Below are 17,753 nucleotides of genomic sequence, written 5' to 3'. Positions count from 1 at the left end.
TTGACGGTAGGGTTAGCGGTGGGGCTGACTACAGAGGTTACGCTAGGAAAGCCACTCATATTAGGGTTTTTACTGAAGTTTAATTCTTTAAACCAGAAACAAATGCATCATAACATGTATCATTTATAACTCATTTTCTTATCTTGTTTGATATTTTTAGTGTAACTTGTTATGTTACTACATTGATAGCTTTTTTTTATTCCAATTTATAATATTTTGTGTTCAGCTTTTAACATGTAAGATAAATTTTTTAGTTACATCATTTTAAGTTATTTTAAAATAGTTACAACCTAATATATTACATATAAGTTAACATTTTTAGTCGCACTAAAGTAATTTTATTAAGGTTTTTTTCAAATTTTGATTACGCCGATTTTTAACGTTATATCAGTCTGTCTTTCTTTAGACAGCCCATGTTTAATATTAATCATGTTCCAATGGTTATGCTTCGATAAGACTTAAGAGTGGATGTTAGTAAGGGTAATAATTATTATTATATGAAATGAAACAAAACCAATAAATTAGAGTTCATTAAGAATTGCAAGAAAAAGGTGGCAAAATGTAATAACAGTGGTACGCAAATTGTGGCAAACCATGAGTGATTAGAAGCATTTTTTTTATTAATCTAAGAGGTGATTATAAGGTAGTATTGTTGGAAAGATCCAACCCATTTGACAATGAAAGCTCAAATACCATTGATACACAATATTCATTTACAGTTTATGATAAAGTTATACGTATGTACATTGAATTGAAGGATGGGCGGAATTATAGTCTCTTATTGCTGCAACTCTGCTGCTGTTTTCATGACCAAATCACAACCAATAATATGAGAGCCAATCCCATCAACGACCAGAAAGTTACCAGCCATGAGGGCATAAACCTAACTTAATCTGATCTTATTCTTCAAAAAAAAAATTCGATCCAACTCAAATTCTAATTTTTAACCAAAAAAAATCAACCTTATTGAGTCGGGTCAAAACCCACCAGATTGAGATCAAATGCTCATCCCTAATATCATCTGTTACCTTTCTTAGTTTTTATTGTATTTAAATTTGCAGGATCCGGAAAGAAAAAAAGGTAAACATTAGATACAAATTTTAATTAGAAATGTTCTTTCATGCTGCTTTTCCAGAAAAGAGTTCAAGGTATTATGAACCGTCTAAACTCGATATGATATTCAAAATGACCCGGCAAACAAGCCTGCCCTGGATATGAACCTGTTTTGTTCACAGGTTCCAAGGGAAGTGGTTCAAGGAATGTTTTTTCTTCTACTCTCCCATGTAATTTATTCAACATCTCTAGTTTCAGGAGGAATGAAAATAAAAATTTAAAAACTTATCTGAAAGCAAGTAATCCTCACTCATAGAGCCGCACACAGCCAACCAAGCCAAAACAAAAAGAAAACGAAAACCAGAAATTACACTTGTAGCCGCTGTTTGCCCGAACTTAAGGGCCTAATAGGTATAGCCCTTAACAAACATGCCTTTCTTGGCTTCTTCACTTTCACCCTCAGCTGAGTATTTTCCGAGTTGAGCTAGAGAATTAGCCTTTGCACGCACCAAAAGAGCCTTCTGTGCGGCTTCAACGTTCTCAGGACGTCCTTGCCATGTCTTAAGCACAGTGTTTTGCAATGCACGTGCGTATGAGAATGATACGTGCCACGGGTTGGGGCTTTGGTTCATTGCATGCAAGTTCAACGTGGCTTCCACCTCAGACTGTCCTCCAGACAAAAACTGCAAGATAAACAATGCATACACCTTTTTATTAATCAAAGCTTCTCCATATGGAATCAAATGTGTATGTCACAAAATAGAAGAATAGGTCAAACATGCTTTAAGAATCACGGCATAACTCACATAAGAGCTTGCATCATGAAACTTCTAAAACTAAAGGCTTTAATAACTTTTTCATGTCATTTCACCCAAACATCATTACGATTTACTTGTGCATGCCAATATCAACCTAACAGTCTACACCAATGGGGCAAGTAACTGGTTTCTCAATTACAAATTAAAGTTCCATCTGCTTTTGCTATTTTTCTCTAATTTCCTTTCTCTTTTTTATTAAAAAAGTATTTCTTCATTCTTTTAGAAAAATAAAAATTAAAAGCAAAAACCTAAATTCAAAAACATCAAACAAATGTTAGCTTAGATATGAATAAGGGGTTTTCGGTACCATGATTCCTGGAACTGCTGGTGGAACTCTCCTTTTCAGCATGGTGAGTGTATATTTGGCAATAATCTCAGGAGAAGCCTTCTCTTTGTGTTCAGCTCCTGGGGTTACCATGCTGGGCTTGAGTAAGATGCCCTCAAATATAACATTGTTCTCAGCCAGGTAGTAAAAGACTTCTGCCCAGACTTTCTCAGCTACTTCAAGGGTCCTCTCAATAGGGTGGTCACCATCAAGAAGAATCTCGGGTTCCACAATTGGCACAAGACCATTGTCCTGGATATTAATTCACATTAACATACAATTGAGCTCTATATGAAAACCAACTACAATATAACACGAGAGCAAGTACCAGCTAAGCTAGCCAAGCCAAGAAAATTGAAAATTAATCTAATTTCCATTCACCTAATTCCAAGAACTTCGATTTTAAGTAGGGAAATAACGAGCCTTGCATTTGTTTTAGCGAGTTATAAGAAACTGATAAAATCTATTAATACCTGAGAAATGGCAGCATAACGTGCAAGTCCCCAAGCAGCTTCCTTAACAGCCAGAGCAGAAGGACCACAAGGAATGCTGACAACTGTTCTCCTGAATATTTTAATGAATACACCAGTTCATGAATGAGAACTGCAATACGTCATACGTGTATGTGTAGTTGTGTATATATATATAAACCAACCAGAACTTTCATTTAGCTTCATAAGGCACAAGTTAACTATGTAAAATTGACTTACCACTTGGCAAATCGAGCACCTTGTTTGTAGTACTCAGCCGATCTTGATGACAATCCATCCAAGCCTTGACACCAAGATTCATTGTTTGATCCAGGTAGAGGAACCAAACCCTGGAACAAAGGAATGTAAAAGATTGAATTAATGAGTAACAACAAAAAGAATTCTCAAATTGCATAAACGTGGAAATTCAGCAGTGCTACCTTATCTACTTTGATGCCAGGCACGATTTTCTGGTCATGTAAGACATCAACAAATTTCTTCCCGTCTGTTGTCGACTGGTAAAGTGTTTCTTCAAAAAGAATGGAACCAGAAATATATTCTCCGAGGCCAGGAGTTGTGAGCAGAAGCTGTCTGTAAGCCTGGCGGTTGGGCTCGGTGTTGTCTAAGCCAATAGAAGATAATCTCTTCCCACATGTTGCATTCGATTCATCAATTGCCAGGATTCCACGACCAGGGGAAGCAATAGTTTTCTACACCAATAAAGAATTAATTAAAAAACAATTCATCAGTCTCCTTCATCAAGCTGGCCAGCCCACAAAATTTCTCATAATTCTCCATTCATGAATTTAAATTACGATTGCAAATTGGTCAACGGCCTTCATCACAATTGCAAATGCAACGAATATTATTGTGATTAATAGCGGTAAATATCAACAGTTAACAAAGAAGGTTAAATAGTGATAAATCTTATCTGTCTATCCAGCATCAATGACAAATACATGCTATAACCCCAGACGGCAATCAATTTGCAAGTAAAAATCAAATTCTGATTTACAGATCAAAGAAAAAAATTGTACATAAGTTGATCTTAATCATTTCACGACAATCGATCAATCTTTAGCCACCAAAAAATCTAACAAAACGTCATATGAAATAATCTTCGAATTGAAAAGGAAAAGAAAAGAGAGATCGATGAAAACACTAACGGCGGTTTTGATGAGTTCATCGGTGTAAGCGCCGGCACGGATCGGGAGTGAGATTCTGCGAGTGGCGAGCCGAGTTGACGAGCCGGATCGTTGAGAGAAAGGATGCTGGCCGCCGATCCAAGTGGATGAAAGCGCGTTGAGCTTAGCGAAGCTAACACAAGCCATGGTGGTGGTGATTCGGCGGCGGCGACGTCGACGATAAGTTGGGAAAGAGAGGGAAATGGGTGTTCGATTGTTACAAGAGTAAGGGCAATTGAGTTAGGTGAGGGGGAGGCTTAGGAGTTTCTGTTATGAATTGAGTCACGTTTGGGCTTTCGTTTTTATATATAATGTTTTGGCCTAGGAAAGTCCGGAAGTAGGGAGTTGAACGTTTACGATGAGACATAAACAAGCAGCGTTACCAAACAGTCCATTAAAAACATAGGATTACTAGATTGCCCATCTGAATTAACGATTTCTGCCTTGTCCTTTTCTATTTAAATTCAAATTTTAACCTTTTTCCCTAACATAATAATTATAATTATAATTAATTAAATATTAATTTAATAATTAAATTAACTCAAAGCAAAATAAATTAAAAAATTTATACGTAATTTATAAATACAGTAGAACCTAAATAAATGAATATTAGATAATTTAATAATATCTCTAAAATAATATTTTTTATGTCCGACTTAGGTTCAAAAACTAAATTAATAATTATGATAAATTAATAGGGTAAAATTTTTCAAAAAATCCTTCTATAAATTTATGATTCATTCAATATTATATATAAGGGTAAATTATGCATTAAATACTTAAATTATCATTTTTGGTTTGTTTTAGTACCTAAACCTTTTTTTTCAAAATCATACATAACGTTTAATTTTTGTTTCATTTTAGTACCCGTCGTTAAAATATTATGTGTTTAGTACCTTTTGGTCCGTTTTAGACCTAAACTTTCAATTTCTTTCAAAAGTTAACGTTAAATTTTGAATGGATATTAAAATGAAACAAAAATTAAACTTTAGGTATATTTTTGAAAAAAATGAAAGTTTAGGTACTAAAATGAATCAAAGCTAATAGTTTAGGTATTAAACGTATAATTTACCCTATATATTAATAATTCTATAAAATTACAAATATAACTAGGATAACTTAGTAAAATATGATTCTATTATTATTTGCTTCTTAAAATTTAAATCTAATTGTATTTTATCTCTACTTTTTTTATTGCATCCAAAAGTTTCGATGTTGCGTTCACATATTGCAATAAAAATTTATGAATAATTGTTACCACTATGAGTGCCTCCTCCTTCGTAATTGGTTGCAAATGTTTAACTTGCATTAACGATTAATACAATTACTTATATAATTAAAATTATTTACTTTCAAATTCAATTACATTGTGACATTTAAACTCATCCTACAATGAACTCATAGGTTGATTTCCTTACCCTACATGATTTTGCATTAAGTTTTAGTTATTGTCATATAATACAATGAGCTTTGTTTTTTAGGGTTATGTATTATAATGATTTAGTCACTTTGTGCATGAACATCATTCAATTAGTCAATATAATGTATTTATTTTACCCATGAAGAATAATGTAAGTTTTGTTGAATCGAAAAAAAATCTCTTTAAATTAATAAATTATTAATTCATCGATTAATTAGTATCTCTTTAAATTAATAAAATTACGCGATCCCGATATTATTAATTTATAGATGTTAATATAAGAGGATAAACTACACCAGATACCACTGAACTTTAGCAGTTGTATCTTTTATACCATTAAGTTTTCAATTTTGTCAATTACAGTACTAAACTTTGATTTCTGCTTCAATTATGTCATTAGGCCATTAAAATCTAAATATGTATTGACAAGTAAAATACAACATCGTTTTGGTATAAATATTTATGCCTAAATCGACTATACTTTATCCTTCATAAAACTAGATTCAAATCTATTTAAAAATATAATTTTATAAGATCGAATTAGGTTGATACTAATTGAGTTCGATACTATATGAGTTCGAATTCTTTAATCACCCCTAACTATGATTCAATTAAAATATCACTTCTAAAACTTAGTGAGATATCCCTATTAGACGTTGGTCTATACTTTATTTTTCAATTTCTCTATTAATCATTAGCAGTTAATCGTTTCTTAATGATTAAAAAAATCTTATAATTATTATAACGGTTATCTAATCGTTTAGGCTAAGCGATACGATTAACTCCATGAACAAACCCTACCCTCAAATGCTCTATAACCTATCTCAGATGATACCCCTGCGGCGTTGGAGTCATGTTTCATGCCTTGAGGACTAAAGGTGGAACAATCGTAGATAATAATTTACAACTACACCATTTCTCAGATCATGGGACCACCTTTCAAATCTTGGATGTCGTTCTATCATTCAATTTTGGTGTCTGATCTTCAAGCGAGCTTCATTCTCATTCTCTCTGAGCTTCCCTCAGCTATTAGTGTATGTCTATGTATGTGGTTAATTGATTGAAAAAAAATTATACTTATGAAAATTTTCACTTAGATAGTCAATTGTGGATCAACATATTTACATTAGGTCATGATGATGCAATGCAAAAATGGCGAGAAATAACACAAAACTGAGAAGAAACGAGTTAATGGGTAAGGTAACTGATAAATAAGTGATATTCAAATATACATATAACACCTACCCCATCATGTTATCTACCCAAACATGCTTTTATTAAATAGCAATCTTACCCGGACATGCTTTCTAACCTTATATATTTATTTACTCAAATAAAACCTAACCGCAAAATATCTAGTTTAAATACTTTTATTAAAAATAATAAAGAAATTCATTATACAACTTTAAAGTAAAGAAAAAATTAGATTACATCCCTCATTTGTGTACATCTATTAGAGTACCTACAACGGATAGAGGTTCGGCATGGCTCTAGCTAGAGAGAGCATTCTATAGTCTCTATATGCATGGGTTTGGCTCAATAGGAAAGGTTCATCAAATTGTGCTTGATGTTGGTGCCCCTTGGGATGTCAAACTTTTGAAGGGGATCCACCTTCCTATATAGGACCATCGACCTAAACCGATTCATCATTTGAAGTGAAAGAGATCACCGATCGAAGTCGATCCACTCCCTGAGTATGAATTTTGGCTTTGATTGGATTATAACTCTTCCAACTGTCGTAGATCTAAGAAAGAACTTCTTGACTTCTTCAACTCTAGTGTCCTTCAAGCTTCTCGATGATCAACGTTGAAGATAAGCTCTCATCTAATTCTATTTCTTTTTTTTTTTCTTTTTCAAATGGCTCCTCTCTATATTCACTTTTTTTTTCAAAATGGTTACCCCTTTTAAACTTGTTTCTATTTGGCGAGGAGCTAGTAGAGGCTAGGGTAGTGGGGTATGGTGGTTTGGTTGAGACAGTATGGGCTCCTCAAATTTTTCGGGGAGTTGATCTGATTTTAGTTTCATTATAGTATAATTTGATTTTGATTTGGTTTATTCGTTAGGATTTGGAATCGATACAGGTGACCACGGTGATGTCAGTGATGGTGACAACTGGTAATAGTGAAGGCGGAAGTGGCATGCAATGGTGGAAGAACTAGGGTTCAAAAACCCTAATTACTTTGGGTTGTTGCGTGGGATTGCTGTGTTGGACTTTAAATAAAAAAATAAAAAATAAAAGTGTTGCAAAAAAAGTAACTGAACCTTCTTTGAAGCTGGATCCTCAAAGGTTACGGTAGTAACTGAACCGAGGATTTGGAGATGAGAATCAAACCAAGTGAAATCAGCAGCAGTAGACATCTTCTTTGAGATTGTCTCCCCATCTTCATAACTGAAATTGGCATGTAGTTAGAAACAAAGCATAACATAAACCTTGAAACCAGATACCAGAGGAATAAACTCAATAACAACGTTCAACCATTATCAACAAAGCAGTAACATCGCTGTATGATAAAGGGAAAGCTCACCCATCACGGTGTCTCTTCTGTTTTGTTACCCTAAGTACATCAATCACCTGCATCAAGTATGTGGCAGAAAGAACAATAATGAGCAGAGATACAATCAATAGCAAAACAACATTAGTCATTTAAGAGATTTTGAAACATAAAATGAAATTAAAAACCTTCTTTTGTGGTTCTATCGATCCCTGAAACAGATGTTTGAAATCAAGAAGACGTGGATCAATCTTTGCAGGGGCTTTATACCTTAGCCACAAAACATAAATCTCAGCTGATGCCAAGCGACTAGCACGTGGTTTACAAACTTCAACCTTCTGAAACAGCTGCAGACCAAACCAAACACGCGAGTCAAAGGGGGGAAAAAGCAAAACTTTACGGAGAGATATATTCTATGGTTTTGTTTATCACCTGCTTGAGACAATAGAGAACGGATCAATGTTTATCACTGGCCTTCAAATTGAACATTCAAATAATTCATAAATTAATTGATTTCCATAGTTTAAATAGTTTCTATCAATGGATCAATGCGTGTTTCTCCATGGCTTGACGATTTCGTGGAAGGATCCAGTTAAAAGGAGGGGCGTACAGGAGTTGGTGGCGGGCCTTCACAACAATGTCTTTCCTGTTATTGTACCTGTTGTTGATGCATCAAGCCCATTAATCATGATCTTGGAAGCAAAAATTAAAATATTATTAAATTTTGAATTTTAAAAAATTTAAAAATATTTGAGTTTACACTAAATTAGCTCTTAAACAATATAAAAATATTGAGAGTTACATTTTTAAAATGAAAGTAAATTTAAAATAAAATGTAAAAGTTTATGGTTAAATATATCATTATATTATTTTATCTAAAAATTAATAATCGAGGATTATTATGTAACTTTTGATAAATTTACAGATTATATTTTTTTCTTTTTTCTTTATTTTCTTATCTTTCATCTTTATCTTTTTAATAATTTTATCTTCATGACACGTTTTTTCCTTCTTCTTTTTTTCATGCTTTTGGTTATAGGTCATTTGATCGTTCTTTTTATTTATTATTTTCGTTGTTGAATTTTATGTAGTTGTGATTGAACAAGATGACGCTTATTTGTTATCATGTTGATCTTCCCTACTTTAGATCGTTGTATTAGATTTGGATACGCGGTTTACGTTCGTATATAATTTTCTCATGATGCTTTGGCCCGATTTGTGTTTCTCAGTGGTATTTTAGTAGTTTGGTCTCCTGTTGTGATTCGTTAAACGATGCATCCAGACATGCTCTTACCTATCTTTTGTTCGAAGATTTTTTAAGATGTTTTTACCCTGTACTTGTATGCTCATTGTCTGATCTCAAATGATTAATTTCTCATGTCGATTGTTATAAAAATGTCATAACTATGTATCCAATTTACAGATATGATTGTAAACATTCATTATAATTTTTTACATTTAATCTTTTTAATAAGATCAACTGCTCATATTGGCATAAAAGTACGACTAAATTGATATAATATACATGTTAATATTTAAATAAAGATTAAATCATAAAATACAACTTGTCAACTTAACTAACTCACTTTTTTTATTCAACTCATCTCGATTGAATACTTATCCCTAATTACATATACTTAATCAACATACAAGTGAATGAGTACTTTTCTTCCTTTCTTTCTTCTCTATAATTTAGATCATTTGATCGGATATTGATAGGTGTTAGTAATTACTATAATTATTGTAGTAAGGTTATTTTATCAACAATTCATAATTATTATATGTATTTATTTTTGTTTGTGTTTATGAATTATGATATTTATCTCACAACATCACTAATAATATTTGTTTGTATTTATTATTTATCTAAAATATAAATATGTATATAATATTATGCATAATGTTACAATAATAACACTAATCAATTTAAAACTTAATTAACACTATTTAGCTCTATGCATATATCTACTTATATTATATTTATATATGACTTTATATGAATCATCAATTACATTTTAAACAAATTAAATAAAATAATAATTAAAAAATAGATTGTGAAAGCTTTTAACACTTGATCAAACATGCCCTTCATTGTCACAATTCAAGTTTCAAATTACAATAAATAAAATAAAAATTTGTAAACTATGATTCAATCAGTTTTATCATTCTCTAAAAAAATTTAAATTCCTTCATTCCTAAAATTTTAAAAATTCTTTCACGAGTTAATACAGTATTATATTATGAAATACACTATTATGAATTAGTTCACAAGTTAATGCACTATTATGAGTTAGTTCACGAGTTAATTTGAAATTAAACATTTTAAAGAAATTTTTTTAAAGTTATTTGATTTAAAATTTAAGTGTTTTATTTATTGTTTGTTTTGATTTAATATAATGTTAATATACAAATGATTTAAAAAAATTACACTAATAATTTATTAAAACCCAATCCCTCTAGCATGCCGGAGATGGTGGCCAAACTACCCCTCCCGATTTAATTTTCACGACTTTTTTAATTATATCAATTTGCAATTAGTTATATGAAATAAATAATCACAAATTTAAATTTTATATTTTACTAACCGCCGAAAGAATAAGTTCACGTTTATTTATAATTCGATCAATTTTATTTTATGAGAGGCGCATAGATAGAATGTAAAAAATATTTTATTTTTTTATTAAATAGATATATTATATTTTTATGACAGATGTCAAAATTTAAATTCACATAAAATAAAATAGTTTAAACATCCTTAATCATTTGATAAATTAATAAATTTCATAAAAAGTTTAATTTTATTATGGGAAAAATATGTTTCGATGTTTACTTAAATAGGAAGGCTTGGCCGGGCAAGTGGACCAATCAAATCTCTGAAATTGTAATAGAAGTGTTGAATTTAGGTGCCCAAAGTTAATTAATTATCCACCCAAAACAACAAATTAGGTGGTGCAATGTAATCAACAACGTTGATAATGCAGATTCCAGGCTCTTCTATCGGCCTATCCACCTCATGCACGGATTAATAGGTTAAAATTTAATTATAATGACATTTTTGCCCTCACTTTTTTCCCCAAAAAAACGTTTTAATCTTTAATTTTTGACATTCATTTTTTCCTAAAATTGAATTAATTAAAATAAATAAATATTCATTAAATTAACATCAAATATGTTATTTTTTAATATTAACAAAAATAAATAATGTTATTCATTAAAAGATTTAAAATAAAATAATGACAAAAGGTTGATACGACGTGCTTATTAATAAAACGTGGTCGGCTTGACCTTAAAATTTGTCGGATTAGTAGAAAATTAATTGAATTTATCAGGTCACCGGCACGTAATTAACCCTATTACCTTTAAATCATTCATGTCATGCGTGGCTGCGTGCATAGTTTGTGTAAAAAAATCAACAAACTTGACATTTGAAGAAAAAGCAAGTTACACACACACGTTATAATATATATATATTGTATACGTAATTATTTATATTTAAAATTGAAAAATATTATTTTTGATTATTAGAATTATTCAATGACTTTATATTAATTATTATTTAAATTAATAACATGTTATTGCTTATCGAGAAAATAACTATGATGTATTTAAAAGGGGTGTATTTCTCTTTAAAGCTCTTGGATGTAAACAATTGCATATGATGATATATTCTATTATAAAAAAAAGATAATTATTCATTATAATGTAGATTATTGATTAAATTATATTAAAATACCATAAATAAAGAAAGAGAGGGTTTGAAGTCCACATTTCGGCTGAAGGTTTAGCAATAGCCGACATTCATATTAAAGTATAATAATAATTAGTAGTAAGAATGAGGTCTAAAACTATGCTTAATCTTTAGCATTATGTGCGCTGTTGTCTAAAGTGTGAACACACATGAACCTTAATTAATGTTGATGAATATAATATAAAGTGGGACTATAGATTATTAACGAACTTTTTGTTGGGACCGTCGGCGCATCCCATGGTGCAGCGGAAACAAAACTCGACGGTTTCACCAGCGATCCAAGTACGAAAAACTGAAATCGGGAAGAAAAGATGCGAATACTTACAGCGGGTTCCTTGAAAAACAGCAAGGAAAGCAGTGAATTCTGGTGGTGTAGATCGGTTCGAATCGTAAGCCTCCACGAAATCACATCTCGGCCTCTACTCAGTTCACCCGATTGAGAGCAATTTTGTTTTTCCCCAAAACAGTTTTTGAGAGAAAGTGGCTGAAAGTTTTGTGTGTGTGTTCTTACAAAAAATGGCTGCTAGACCTAACACACCTTTTTATAACCAAGTTACCCTAGTCATATTAGGGTTTTATTATTTCAAATTAATTAAATCTACATTTAATTAATTAGAATTTAATAATCCTTTTATATCCAAGTTACCCTAATCATATCAGTGATTTTATTATTTCAAATTAATTAAATCTATATTTAATTAATTGAAATTAAATATTCAGGATTATTAAAATATATACTTAATTAACTCTAGATATATTTTAGTAACGTACAACAAATTGTACATCTATGCTCATTTCAATCTTAGGGTGTGACCCTGTAGGTTCTTCTAACATTAGAAGTAATTATTAGAACAATTCTAATATTACATACAATGAGTGACATCTAGCAATATATCATTGTCACCTAAGTTACAAGAAAATATGATTCGACATATCATCTTGGTGATTAACACTTTTATGTATTATATCCTTATGTCTTTTATATCTAGAATAGACACAAGTCTTGGAATAGTCACACTTGTATAACCCATCTATTGTTTCTTGATTTCTAGAGTAGACTTTAATTAACGAATAGTTTATGATATCTCATATCAACTTATTCGAGCATGACCATGCGTTTCTAGTCTTACTCAATCAAGTGGCATGTGATATATTTCCTATTATGTAGGAAGGACATATCCTATCTTAATCATACACACCCACTACATATATTGAGATATATTCAATAACAGTCTTTATAGAGCAACCAGTTACGGAGCTTGTTTAGCTGCATCAAAACATACAACAATATATGTTGGGATAATATTGATCTCAACTCTGAGGATCATACATATAGTCATCACCATGAGCAATGTTATGACTGTCACATAATAATCCAAGACATATGCTCATGGTGGGTCAATCCAATACATTGTTCTCTAACAATATAATCATGTATCAATTCTGATATCTCTATGTCAATGAGAACTCGTTGTCATCAATCAATAACATGTTAGTCTTAAGCGTATTATTATTGTCCATGCCCATAATAATACTTGACTAGAGATCTTTTAATAATAACAATTATGTCATTATATGGACTTTATTATCTTCTAGTTTATGTTAAACACATATATATACCTGAAAATAATAGTGGCAATGCATTTATTCAATAAAATCGGTAAATAAAAATATTATTACAATCATCATATGATTGGTCTTTGGGCATACTCTAACACTTTTATATATATGGAATTAGTTGAACAAAAGGTAACCATGTCTATAGGTAATGGTGCAATGCATGTGCTTTTGATCTCCCACTTATAGGGGGGTCACACTCCCACCAGCATACATCTCTACGCCTTCCCTTTAGCTTCTTTTAGGATCACATCCCTCTAATCTTTTAACTCATTATAATGCATCCAACTATTTATAAAGACAATATGTATTCACATCACACCTTTTTCTTTATCCCCCATTGGTGCCAAACTTAGGGCGAAAGGAAGCCATGTCACATATACACACTTTTATAAATATGTGGTAAATGGATGCTTTTGATTTTTTTATTAAATTAAAGTGATTATAAAGTAATAATTGTTTTAAATATTCTCATAAATGTTTAATTACTCTGTTATAATTACTGGTGTTCGAACCCTTAACTTCATAAAATAATTACGATTCTTTTAACCACTAATATATTTTAAATTTTTTAAATATATATATATATATATATTACTAACGATGAAGAAATATTTTAAATGAATACAATCAATTTAGACTATTAAAAAATAATTCGAATAACAAAATTTTTAAAATGTATGAAATGAAAAGAATATATACAAAGTGGGGCCCACCACACATGGGCTTAATCTCCCATTTTTTAGCCTTTCCTCTCCTCTTCTTTTCCAACGTCATCTCTGTCTTCCTTCTTTCATATCGTGGTATATAAAATCTCCTCTTTTCCATTATCTTACACTCAGCCTTTTTCAATCCATACACACACAAACATATATATTCTCTATAATTTACTTCCCATCCAAAACCCTAATTTTTGTTTTCTGAAATTAAAAGGATGGGATTACAAAGCCAGCTAAACGACGTGTCCTCAGATTCGATCCCTCTTCTCCTCGTAGCCATAATCGCCAAGTGCGTCGGTTATCTCCGCCGTCTCCTCTCGGGTTTCCTCCACGCGATTGGGCTGTTCCCTTGCCCTGACCAGACCGCTACCACCATCGACGACGTCGGACTCCTGGGTTCCGGTCTTGCCACCCTAATGGTACTCGCGGAGCAGCTCAACCTAAACAAGACTTTCTCCTACAAATACCGCGGCGGTGCCGGGGGAGGAAAGGGCTCCGATTGTATCGTGTGCCTGTGCGGGCTGAGAGACGGGGAACAGGTGAGGAAACTCGATTGCTGCCGCCACGTGTTACATAAGGATTGTTTTGACGGTTGGCTGGATCATCTCAATTTCAATTGCCCGCTCTGTCGATTCCCTCTCAAAACCGATCATCAGCGCGTCGGTTGCACGCGTAGGCGCGTCGGTCAAGATTTGCTCTCCTGGTTTTCTTCAGCCTGATTCCTCCCCCCTTCTTCTTGGCGTACGATTCTCTATTTCAATCAACGACTGTTTTGAGAGGGTTGTTTGGCAACTTTCTTTTCTTAGAACTATTTTTAATTTTATTTTTTCCCTTCATCTTGGGTTTTTTTTTTTTTAATTTTCTATATGTATATTTTCTTCTTTATTTACTTTTGTACAATTAGAAAACAGTTATCTTTGTGTACAAATAAGTGATAAGGAAGGTGAGCTATTTATTTGCAAGAAGCAGTGAACGCAAAGATATTGTAAGGTAAAATTAATTTTATTATATTACCGAATAATTATTTATATATTTTTATTATTAATTTTTTTTAAAAAAAATCGATTTAGGAAGCATTATAAATTGAGATACAAGAAAATAAAAGGTAAACTACGTAAATAAATTATTAGTTTTTGTTTGTTTTATTATCAAAATTTTTAATTTTTTTAAATCATACTTAATATTTAGTTTTTATTTCATTGTTGTTAAAAATCTAACATATTTAGTACATAAATTATTAGTTTTGATTTATTTTAGTACATAAAATTTCAAAATTTTTTTAAAATTTAATGTTAAATTTTGAATGAGAGTACTAAAATAAAATAAAAACTAAAATTTATGTAAGATTTTGAATAAAAATTGAAAGTATAGATATTAAAATGGATTTAAATTGATAAATTAGGTACTAAATGTATAATTTACCCTATAATAAAACAAGAATAAATTACACCAATCATAACTGAACTTTATACACTCTCTTATTTCACTCATTTTACTTTAAATATGTTCACCTTTCTCATTGAATTTAACACAATTAACATTTTTTGTCACTCAGTCGTTTTCTCACTGAACGACGTTATAAATGAGTTATTATATAGATGTAAAACGATATTGTTTTGGTAAAAATTTTGTTTTTCTAAAACAACACCGTTTTAACGATGTTAAATATTTAACGACTGAGTGACCAAAAATGTTAATTGTATTAAATTCAATGAGAAAATTGAATGAATTTAAATATAATGAGTGAAATAAGAAATAGAGTAAAGTTCAATGATGCTTAGTGTAATTTACCCATAAAACAAAAAGAATATATGATTGTTCACGTCTCTCAAAATTATGAGCATCAATCATTTAAAATAACATAAATTATATGACAAAATTTATGAGATTAATATCTACTAAAAAATTAATTATTACAATATTATTTTATAAAAATTAGATATTTTTTATTACATAAGATAAAATGATTTCTTATTAAATACGTCTCTATATAAGAAACTCTAAAATCTTAATTATAGTCGAGAGTCTCAACATTCTTCTCATTGAATTTTTATAAAAATTAAGAGGCTAAATTTTTATTTGTCCTTTAATTAAATTACTTTTTGAAGAAGACGTTTTCTGCCGAGCATGTAAAAAAATAAATTAACTTACCCTATTTTCATATTCCGTAAAAGACTTCCAACAATTAAAATTATGAATTTTCCACATCGCCATTCTCTTTTTCAAATCCAGGGCCGTACTTGAATCTGGGCATAAGGAGCACCTGTCAATGGCCCATCATTGAAATATAGCTAAATTTTGGTTAATTTATATATATATATATATATATATGTGTGTGACTATTTTAAAATATATATATATATATGTGTGTGACTATTTTATTATTTTTTATTTTTATTATGACCATCAATTTTTTAATTATATCAATCGGACCATCTAATTATTTATTTTTTATCAATCAAATAACTTTTTGTTAACATTTAATGGAAGAGCTGACATGGTTATTAAAAAGTAATATAATTACACAAATAGTTTTTAATATTTATAATTTTTTGTTGATTTAATAGATTTAATCACCAATTAAATTCTAACACATATCATAATATGATAAAATAACGCTTTTTTAATTTCAATTGATTGATTTTATGCTTAATTATCACCCTCTAATTGGACGAAAAAATTAAGTGAAGCAAAAGCAAGTAACATGAGGGGAATTGAACTTAGGCATTGAGAAGATAACTTATCGTCTAAACAATTAAGCTAGACTCCTTTATTAGTTATGAGCTATAAGATTTTTTTTTGTTAATTTAGAATAAGTATATGATAATATTTATTTAAAAATAATTCAATCAATTAATATTAAATACTCATACTCATGACATTTCTAACACTCTAACTCGATGTGTAACAAAAATTATTTTATCACAATATTGATCCCTCGCCCTTGTGCTTTTGTGACTAATGTGTCACCCGTGTAATGTCACGATATTGCAACCTAAAACGTAAGCTGTTTATTTGAATTTTTGTTGATCATTCCTTTCTCGAACATTAGACCTGTTTTAAATGAGGATCTCTTTCCCCTTTCTTTCTTTGATGGCATCCTTTCTTTGAAAAACAAAAAATGCAGCCTAAAATGGGGTTGGAGAAATATAAGGGTATTGAAATCCAGGGGTGAGGAGAGGAGAATCCCTGACAGATTGAGGAGAAAAGGGGATGGAAAATGAATCCTTGTGCTGCAAAGTGCTTCAGATTTTATCTTCTTTCCTTTCAAAAGCAGAAAGAAAGTCAGCAGTAGTCAAGTCAAGCATCTTGCTTTGTGATCCCCTTCATGAAAACGACAACTCCCACTGCCCATGCATTCCCTTTCTTACAAATCACCAACCTTTTCAGTCCAACACATTTACCCCCTTTTTCTTTTCCTTTTTATCAGCCAATGATTAAGATAACAAACCGGGGGGGGGGGGTTTCTATTTACCATGTAACAATTGGGCAACCTCCTCAAATTTACTCCAATTAGTGAGTGCTATTAGGGACAGAGAAATGAGTTATCTTCAGTAATTTCAACTCGGTAAAAAGCAAATTACATGGTGGGTGCATGTAAGCAATGCATTCCCAGCAGCATTTTTATCTTCAAAAACTATCCGAACCCCAAAACCACTCTAAGAACAAAAGCTACCTCGTATGCATCTCTTACATCCTACATTCATCTCATAACCTAAATAATATATTTCATATATAAGAAAGAAAACATAAGCAAAAGAAACGTACATAACTCTAGATTAAACAAGCAAAAAAGAAAAGGGGTTATAGGACTAGAAACTAGAGAGTTAAGTGAAATCGGACCGCGACCCTCAATTCCCCGCAATGCAATGGTGGTATCTCCCTAGAAATTCTGGGAGTAGAGAAC

At 31.1% G+C, this 17,753-nt stretch overlaps 2 protein-coding genes and 1 long non-coding RNA gene across 3 annotated transcripts; 1 reads left to right on the top strand and 2 right to left on the bottom strand.

Annotated features, from left to right (window-relative positions):
- Nucleotides 1-1,151: 1,151 nt before the first annotated feature.
- On the bottom strand, nucleotides 1,152-4,114 carry LOC120130440 (fructose-bisphosphate aldolase 3, chloroplastic). The gene is made up of 6 exons (XM_039147671.1): nucleotides 3,833-4,114; nucleotides 3,107-3,376; nucleotides 2,907-3,016; nucleotides 2,670-2,760; nucleotides 2,179-2,448; nucleotides 1,152-1,736 (listed from the first exon to the last, which is right to left on the bottom strand). The coding sequence occupies exons 1-6, from the start codon at nucleotides 3,995-3,997 to the stop codon at nucleotides 1,458-1,460; spliced, it is 1,185 nt and encodes a 394-aa protein (XP_039003602.1). The 5' UTR covers nucleotides 3,998-4,114; the 3' UTR covers nucleotides 1,152-1,457.
- Nucleotides 4,115-7,637: 3,523 nt separating this feature from the next.
- LOC120130448 lies at nucleotides 7,638-8,227 on the bottom strand. Its single transcript, XR_005516836.1, has 4 exons — nucleotides 8,195-8,227; nucleotides 7,951-8,109; nucleotides 7,796-7,842; nucleotides 7,638-7,659 (listed from the first exon to the last, which is right to left on the bottom strand). It is a non-coding gene; the product is annotated as an uncharacterized LOC120130448 (long non-coding RNA).
- A 5,718-nt stretch (nucleotides 8,228-13,945) lies between these two features.
- On the top strand, nucleotides 13,946-14,660 carry LOC120130446 (E3 ubiquitin-protein ligase RHA2A-like). The gene has a single exon (XM_039147676.1). The coding sequence runs from the start codon at nucleotides 14,062-14,064 to the stop codon at nucleotides 14,563-14,565; it is 504 nt and encodes a 167-aa protein (XP_039003607.1). The 5' UTR covers nucleotides 13,946-14,061; the 3' UTR covers nucleotides 14,566-14,660.
- The last annotated feature ends 3,093 nt before the right edge of the window (nucleotides 14,661-17,753 follow it).

This window comes from Hibiscus syriacus, unplaced genomic scaffold (genome assembly GCF_006381635.1).
Source record: "Hibiscus syriacus cultivar Baekdansim isolate YM2019G1 unplaced genomic scaffold, ASM638163v2 tig00110547_pilon, whole genome shotgun sequence".
Lineage (NCBI taxonomy): Eukaryota > Viridiplantae > Streptophyta > Magnoliopsida > Malvales > Malvaceae > Hibiscus > Hibiscus syriacus.
The sequence above is the reverse complement of the archived record's forward strand: the minus strand, read 5'-3'. Positions and strand labels throughout refer to the sequence as shown.